General features: G+C 44.7%; 1 protein-coding gene across 1 annotated transcript; it reads right to left on the bottom strand.

The window, feature by feature from the left end:
• Positions 1 to 1,793: 1,793 nt before the first annotated feature.
• WNT8A (Wnt family member 8A) lies at positions 1,794 to 6,327 on the bottom strand. Its single transcript, XM_068534481.1, has 5 exons — positions 6,160 to 6,327; positions 5,791 to 5,929; positions 4,515 to 4,640; positions 3,508 to 3,650; positions 1,794 to 2,342 (listed from the first exon to the last, which is right to left on the bottom strand). Exons 1-5 carry the CDS (start codon positions 6,325 to 6,327, stop codon positions 1,794 to 1,796), a joined length of 1,125 nt encoding a protein of 374 aa, XP_068390582.1.
• Between the last annotated feature and the right edge of the window lie 2,499 nt (positions 6,328 to 8,826).

The raw sequence follows: 8,826 nt of genomic DNA, 5'->3' as shown, positions 1-8,826 counted from the left end.
CTCAAACAAACAAAAAAATGGATTGATTATTCCCTGCTGTCATTAAAAAAATAACTTACTATTAACTTTTTTGATGACAAAAATATTTGTTTATTGTAGACAAATATAAAAATACAGAAAAACAAAAAGGAAAACAAACCACTCTATTTTGGTATTACATGATAGCTAATATTTTCCTATTTTTAAAACAAAATTGGGTTCATCCTGAACATGCTGTTTTGTAATTAACTTTATTCACTTAATTATATCATGCATGTTTTTCATGTTACTAAATATTTTTCAGAATATTATTTTAATGGCTAATATTCCATTGTATAGCCATGACTTAACTAGTTTGCCCTGATGTTGAACATTTAAATTGTTTTTTAATTTAAAACATTAAGCTAAGAATGTTTCCCCACTCTTGGTGACCAGTCATTTTACTTGTTTATTCAACATATTTGAAATACGTCCCCCCTGCAGGGTGCTTGACCTTTGCAGAGAGGGGAGACTCCAAAGGCCAAGATGCTCAGATTTAGGAGACCAGTGGTTGAGCCCCTAGGGCTCTCTTTATGGGAAACTACTCCTCCCCCAAAGCTTACCAGTGGAAGATGTAGAAGTGTAAATGAGGAAGGTAGAATCCACAACTTTCCTAGTCTCTTGCCTTGGGGCCCAGGTCCTTGGTGTACAGACACCCCAGGAAGTCCAAGTTAAGAGAGCAAACACACTTTGAATATGATTCAAGTTCGAAGGGCTTGCTTGTTCCTCAAGTTGCTTAGGTTGCATTAAAATAATACTTTCCAAATCCAGAAATCTGGATTCTTTTCCTATAGGCCAGTTCTTGGGTCTCAATTTTATTATCTGTCAAACACTGATATCAAGGGGGTTGGGTATTTCCAGTTTCTCCTTTAGCCTTGTGTATAATTGGGATATAGAAGCAGGGTTTCTCATTCCCTTTCTGATCCTAAGGTTTCCAAGGAGAGAAATAAAAGGTCTCAATTAAATATGTATTCTAGAAGCATTTATTGCAGAATGAAGATGAGTTCCCAATCTGGGAAAATAACAAAAGAGAGTTGTTCTACAGCTCTTTGGGGGAAAATCCCTCTTGGGGGGCCTTGAACAGGTAAGTTGTAGTCATCTGTCCACTTACTGTGACCATCCCTTCTCCATGGCTCCAGAGATAGTTTCTGAGCTGGAAAAGTCATCAGGTTATATTGGGTACTGGTTTCCCCAGGGTTGGGTGGGGTGAACTTTTCAAAAGTGCATATTGAGGTAAAAAACCCAACACCTTAAATACCTCCCTCTAGGCAGGTATGTAGCCTCTGCCCCACTTATCTGTATGAACTTGTAGTTGGTCTTTCTGGAGCTTGCCAGAGTAGGGGAAGGTTGCTCCTTCAGGAGTCTGGACAGAACTCTCATTTTTGGCTTCCATTCTCTGATTCTCAGCCACACAGCTGGGTTGGACATGGTCTGAAACTCCAGGGGCAAGTACTTTGAAGGTCTTTTTGGATATGGACCCCAAACCAAAACTCCCCCTTTAGCAAGCTGCAAAATTACAGGCAGAAAGACCAGGAAGTAACTTGTAGGAAAGATGAAATGGGGTCTACCCAAGTTAGGAGGCCCAGATTCCCATTTTAGCTCTGTCAAGAACATGCTGTATAATCTTAGGCCTCCATTTTCCCATGTACAGCAGATATCAAGAGGACTACAGATCAACCCTGTGACTTTCCAATTGCTTTTCTTTTCTCTCCCAGAGAAAAGCTGTGTCCCCCCTCCACTGTCATGCAACTGAGCAAGTAAGTTCCTGTGGGGTGCTATCGTGTGCTGCCCTTGCCCTGGGACCAAGCACTGCCTGGGGAGCGCGTGCAGTAGTACTTGCTCACCACATGCCTACACTGGTCACACTTGACCGTGCAGCACCACTGGAATTTGCAGTTACAGCTGCTTATAGCCTCAGTTCTCTTCTCTTCCACCTGCAGGCCACACTCTGTACACAAGTGCCCGCAGCTGCATTGCTCCCACCTGGATGTATTGTGGCTGTTCTGCAGACACTCCCGACCCTCTGTGCCATAGATGCCCAAGCTGGAATTGCGGGTACAGTAATCAGGCGATTCCTCTAAAAAGATCAGCTCAGCTTCTGCACTAGGAAGGAAGGCCTCAGTGGGTGCCCAGTGGCCCTCGGCACTGTTCCCAGCCCTTAGCCGCCGCTTATCCATCTCAATTTTCAGTGCCCGGTCATACTTGGCCTTTAGGTAGTTGCCCATCTCCCGGAAGTTAGCCAGCTGCAGCCAGCATGTCTGGATACTACAGCTCCCCGAGATGCCATGACATTTGCAAGTCCTTTTCATGGTGGCTCTCACTGCCTTCACAGAGAGAGAAAGAGGGAGGGAGGACAAAAGGAGATTGGCTCTGGATAGAGAAGACCAAAGGCTAGCAATTAATGGAATATTTTAGAGTTGTGCTTCTTAACTTTAGAGTACATTAGAATTACGAGGGAGGCCCGTAAGAAGATCTGGGCCCTGCCTCATATCTTCTCAATTAGGAAGTTCAGAGGTTTAAAGGCCATGGTATTGGTGATTTTAACGTTCCCCTGAGTGATTCTTATGGAAGAAGTGAGGCAAGTGTTGAGAAGGTTACTGAAGTCAGGAAACCTAGGCTGAAGGCCCAGCTTCATCACTTGTGAGCTTGTTTCTCTTTCTGCCCATAAGAATAAGAATGATCAAGAAAGTACCTTGTAAATTAAAAATGAAAAACATGATCATTGGCACTGTTATTGTGTTGAAGCTGGGGGCTAGGGTATTTATGGGTATTTGGATTTGTCTTTTGGGCCCTCTCCCAGAGGGAAGGAAGCTCTGGAGTCTGAACCCCTACCCCCAAGGTGATTACCCATGGTTGTAATTGCCTTGAAAACCTCTTCTCTTTGCCATGGACAACCAGGACATCTAGGTATAGGTTCAAAGGGAAATTTCTATGCTCTTAGCTCTCAATACAACTAGACTCCAGATTTCAGTTCAGAACACTCCAAGGATTGCTACCCCACCAGAAGTCTTGGGGGAGAATAGACCTTCCAGAGAAGCTTAGATCAGTCCCAACCCCTCCAAGCCCAGAAAGACATTAGGACATAGGTTGTATGATAAACCCCTGTTAATTTCCTAGAAATGCAGTTGAAATGGTTAAAATTTTAAGTCATGGAAGCAAGGCCTTTGTTCTGTATTGTTCTGTGTTCTCAGAAACCTGCCTGTAGAAGGAGTTAGCATATAAGGTTTAGTGATAAAAGGACTAGGCTAGAAGATCTGTGTTCATTGCCTGGTTCTGATACTTATTAGTTGTATTGCCTTGGCCAAGCCACGCCTCTGCCTTAACTGGCTTTGTCATCCAGAGAATGGGGGTAGCTATCCCAGTCCTGCTGGGTGGTGTGAGGATGAAACATGTATGAGACAGCTCTTGGTAAGTTGTGAAGGTCTGTATGGATGTGAGGCTTTTGTAAATACTGAGCCTGTTGGCTCATTGGTCAACTCTTATACGTACCAGCCTGCCTGCCCTGTTGTTATGAAGATTCATCAGGGCTCTGGCATCCTTCCCCTTCTCCAGGCTGTCCACGAAGAGTTTGGAGATTCTTTCCCCAAACTCTACATTGTCGCTGCAGCCTCCCCAGATCCAGCCATGGCCTCCTACACATAAGGAAAGAATAAGTTCTGCGTATAGCTTCCTGCTAAGTCCCTGGAGAGGAGTCAAGGTCATTTTAGCTGACATAGACAAACCATCCCCAAGAGTCCTAGAATTGTGTAAAGCTATATCTAAAGGTGAGACAGGGAGAGAATTCCCTGGTAGTCCAGTGGTTAGGACTCCGCACTCTCACTGCCAAGGCCGGGGTTCAATCCCTGGTCAGGAAACTAAGATCCTGCAAGCCACGCAGGGCGGCCAAAAAAAAGGAAAAAGAAAAAGGTGAAACAGGGAAATGGAGGTATTTTGGGTGGGGGTGGGGGGGAGTCCTATTCCCAAAGCCAACTGCCCTCCCTTCAGGGACTCCCCAAATCTAGACAGTTCAACTCTATACCCAAAGTAAATGTAGCCACGCTGTGGCTGGCCTAGAGGATCTCAAATGTTCACTGCAGTTCAAACATTCTAGAATTCTGTACCATTATGCTACAGTAGTCTTGTTAGAGCCACCTCCTCCCTCATTAGTGACAAATCTAAGTCTCTTAGGCTGTCTGCAGATAATTGTGTAGCTCTGGATTATGGACAAGTCATTCTAAGCCTGAAATACAAGGGTTAGTTTTAAACTCTCTTTGGCCTCCTCCTTCCTAGATGCCTTGTTGGCTTTAGAGCTTGGTGCTACTTGCTGATCCTGGAATCATGGATCCAGCTCAGTTCTTAGGAGGGTCTAGATCTAGGAGCTCCCACCAATGAAGCTGCTGCTAGAGTCTAGGGGTTTGAAGAAGCTGTGTCCCTCAGCCTTTCCCTGGAAGAGTTTAGCCTACGCTCAGCTCTATACCCCTCACCTCTTCCCACCCCCATCAGAGAGCACAACTTACCTGTTTTTCCATTTTTTGACTCATCACAGCCACAGTTTTCAAAGTCGCCCATGCTACAGTTCTTGGTGATGGTGTACATGACTCCAGCAGAGCTGATAGCATGAATGAAGGAAGTCTCCCTGGTGGCTTTGGAAAGAAAGAGGGGGCTGGAAACTAGGACCCTGATGACCCAAAGCAGAGGTTTTGGAAAAGCAATGCCATTTCATTTCTCTCTCCTGTCCCCCTCCCTCTTTGGGTTTATTAAGAGAATGCTCTTCTACTTGAGAGAACAGTGCATGCCTTTCCAGCATCCTTACTTCATCCAGGCAGGAATGAGCATCCCCATGCTACAGATGAGGAAAGTAAAACCCAGAGATAAAGTGATGAGACCAAGGCCACTCTCCTCACCAGTTATGGTGTTGAGACCAGGACACTATCCCCCTGATATCCAGCCTAGGCCTCTGTTCATCAGCCATTGCTTCTTGTCCTTAGGCAGTGAGGACTCAGAGCTATGAGGCTAGCTTATGAAAGAGAGAAGGGTATTTTCTTTCTGACACGGAGTTGGAGCCATGTAATAATCATCATGATAATACCTACCACTTACTGAGCTTGTATCTTCCTAACTCTTTATAAACATTGTCCCATTTTACTTCTCATCCTATTTGTATACCCCACAGGAAGATACTTTTTTCCCAATCTTCTTTACTCCCTTCCCCCCAGCTTTTCTCAGGCAACTCTTCATTAATAGTTTCTACATAAACAACTTTCATGCAAACTACTATACATAGTTACAAACAACTGCACACACACACACACACACACACACACACACACACACACACACACACTCACCCTGAAGCATAGCTCAATGTGTGATCTCTCAGTTTCTCTGTTGATGGGATTTTATGACAGTTGAAACTCCCTCAGGGGCTGTAAACACAGAGCCCTTTCCCCATTTTTGTTTCATGCAAAGCAGTACAAGATAAGTGTATACAAACACAAATACAGGCATGCATTAAAAAATAGAGTAATTACATTTCTATAGAGATACCTTTGTATTCACCTCATTCAACCCTCACAACACTCCTGGTGAGCTAAACAGCTGACCTTATTGACCCAAATGACAACACTGAGGTTGAGAGAGGGAGAAGTAACTCACTTAAGGTCACACAACAAGGAAGTGGCAGATCACTGATAACTTTTTCATTTCACTGTACACATACATGTTACACATACATATATACTTCAAGCCCAACTTCATGGACATATACCCCCTTGTACAGGTGCACAAACTTACCACTTCTCAGCCTGTTGTGAGTGGAAAGCTGGAGAGCATTTTCAGGGCAGTTCCAGCGTTCCCAAGCAAATTGGAACTTACACTCCTCAATGCCACTCTGGGCACCCAGGGCCACACTGGTGGTGTAGGTCAGATAGGCCTGGCAGAGGGAAAAGGATGTGAGCTTCAACCCTGGCTCTAGTCAGGTCGTCTCGGTCGGAGGGTGCAGGCAAGACTCAAATGGGTTAGCTCTCCATTAGGGAATAATCAATCATAGGTTCCTCTGGGTGGGTGACTTCTGGCACTATCTCCCCTCCCCTCTTTTCCTTCCCCAAAAGAGTTCCCTTAGGAACCTGGATGGGTAAAAACAGGAGCAGGAGATCATCCTACCTTGGGACCTGTTATCAGGAAATTGTTCACTGACCTACCAAAAAGAGAAAAAGTGAGGCAATGGTGAATGGGGATGAGGTAGTAGGAGCTTCCTTGGTGAGGAGGGGGGGTGGGGGGGAGGGAGAGAGAAGGACTTACCAGGCAGAGGCACTGAAGGTTGCATAGCATATGCCCACAGCCACCCTGAACATAAACAAGTCCCCCATGGCCCTTCCCACCCCCAGGGGACCGAGTCTAGCCCAGGGCCAAGTCCAGAGAAGTGAGGAGAGGGCAGGATCTTTCTCAGTATTTATGTAGGGAAATGCTGAATGGCCAAGGGGGAAAAAATCAACAGCTCTTCTCATTTGTCCCTCACTGGCAGGGCTGTAGGAGCCACTGACCCAATGGGGGACCAGGGAGGAGGGACTCAGCCCAAAGCCTCCAAGGGAAGCCCCGCCCTGCCCCGCCCTGCCAGCCCTTCTTCCCTCCCAGGCTGACAGATGGGCTGAAGCCTTTCCCTACCCAGGAAGTTTCTACCCTCTATAAGTCAAACTTTTGTCTCTTCCTGCTTGAGGGCTCATTTTTCAGAATCTTGTAGCCCAGAGCAAGCAAGTTTCCTAACTCTGCTAATTCTAAAGATAGGTCATCTATCCCTCAAAGTTACCGTGTCCTCACCCGTTAATGAGACCCCACTCCTTACCCTGCCTTCCTCCTCAAGGTGTTAATAATTATAGAGGAACTCTACTTGGGGCCCTCTCCTACTCATTTTACCCAAGTAAGAAAGTGCACCATTCCTACCTCCTCCCTTGGTGACTGTAAAGTCACGTGGGACCCTGGAGCAGACACACTTCAGAGGCCACCTCTCAACAGTCCCTTCTACCATATTCTACCAAAGTAAGTTCTGGTAAATTTCCTTCATTCCTAGTAGGTCTACCATTTTATATTTGTTAGAGCTCCAGTTTGTTAACTGCTTGTATATGTGAGAATCAACCTTTGGGCTACCCAGGGCTATATTTAAGAAGACTGATGCCTTTCTTTCTGATAGCACTTTGTTGCTAGGACATAAGCTCCTTAGGCAGGAATCTGTCTTTAAGATTCACTTTGTATTCTTAGTGCTGAAGAAGATGCCTGGATGAATGAACAAATGAGTGAAGGAATGAATGAATAAAAGAACTTGTGGCCCCTAGGAAGAACCCGAGGCAATATTAGGTAGGGTTGGGGACTGCAATGAAGGGGTGGAGATCTTCCTTGGTTGGTGAAACTCTTTTCTAAGGCTGGGGAAGGCAGGCTAAAGAGATGCAGAGGAAAGTACAAACAGGAAGTTACAGTCCTAACTCATTACTCTGTGACCACAATCCAGATCACTTCACAGCACCCTGAACTGGATTTGGATGAGAAAGGGAGCTCAGAAATCCCCCCACCAAAGGAGTTCCAGGGGCCAAGGAGTCCCCAGGCCTTTTTAGAGCAGTGAAATCAAAGTGTGGGCTGGGCTTAGTGTCAGCCTGCAAACTATTATCTTTATGTGAGAAGATAAGTACAGAAATGAAAATGTTTAGAAATTTTTATAGCAGTTTGACAGTGATTTTAGATATGTTGAAATCTAATAAGAAATTTGGGCTCCTATTCTGTGTCTTTTTTTCTGTTTCATTTTTCTAGGAGGATGGGTATGAATGTCTCAAATGCAAAATGTCCTTAATGGACTAAAGCTCTGGCTCTCGGCCCAGCAAGCTCTCTTCCTTTCCTTGCTTGTGGGTTTCTCTCCTTGGGGAAGAGAGGTGTCCCACACTGAGTTACTTGGGAAAAGCGCACTGAGTTTTGCCTCAGTGGCCTTTTCTCTGTTTCCTACTTTTCCCAATCAAGAATCTAATATTTACACCTGAAACTGATTTAATATTGTAACTGAATGATACTTAAAAAAAAAAAAAGAATCTATTGTTTAACTTTCACTTCTTAAGACAGCAGGGTTGATTTCCATGCCACTGACTGTGTGGTCAGAACAGGGGTCACATTAGACCCGAGGAATCTCCCACACCCCTTGAAAGAGTTTTAGGAGTGATCCCACATTCACTTCCTGTGTATGAGTGACTGGGTCTTATTCTTCTGTGCTCCCCATAGCACTTGGCATTTAGTTGGTACTCTATAAAAATATTCTTTAATTTTCTAGGAAGGAGAGGGGAAGGTGGTGAGCTTTTTGTGTGTAAACTTTGTGCTTGCTCCTGCTCACATTCTCTAAAGATCATATAATTTCTCTAAAAGGAATTTAGGATGTTAAAGAAAGGCCTCTGCTCCAGGTATAAGGAGTCTTGGATGTTGGCCACTAATTTATTATGTGACCCTGGGCAAGCTATTTACTGTCATGTGGGCTCAATTACTTCATTTGACAAATGAGAGAGTTGGGAGGATGTTGAGTGTTGAATAACCTATAAGGATTCTACCAGCTCTCTTACATGCTATAATCCTAATTTTATGATTTACAAAATTTATTAACCCCAGAGGTGATTGTAGGCCAGAGATGGGACAGTCTTGTCTTCTCCAGCTGTCAGCATGGGAATCTTATGTATCTTTAAATCCTTCAGTTGGCCATCTGGATAAGCCTGTAAGATGGATACCTGGAGGGCAACCAATGGCTTCTTCAGAGTCCTTTGGGACTCTGTCTACATAAGACCGCTGTGCTGGACTGATCATAGT

This window comes from Eschrichtius robustus, chromosome 2 (assembly GCF_028021215.1).
Source record: "Eschrichtius robustus isolate mEscRob2 chromosome 2, mEscRob2.pri, whole genome shotgun sequence".
In the NCBI taxonomy this organism is placed as follows: domain Eukaryota; kingdom Metazoa; phylum Chordata; class Mammalia; order Artiodactyla; family Eschrichtiidae; genus Eschrichtius; species Eschrichtius robustus.
Note: the sequence above shows the minus strand (reverse complement) of the source record. Positions and strands in the feature narration are given on the sequence as shown.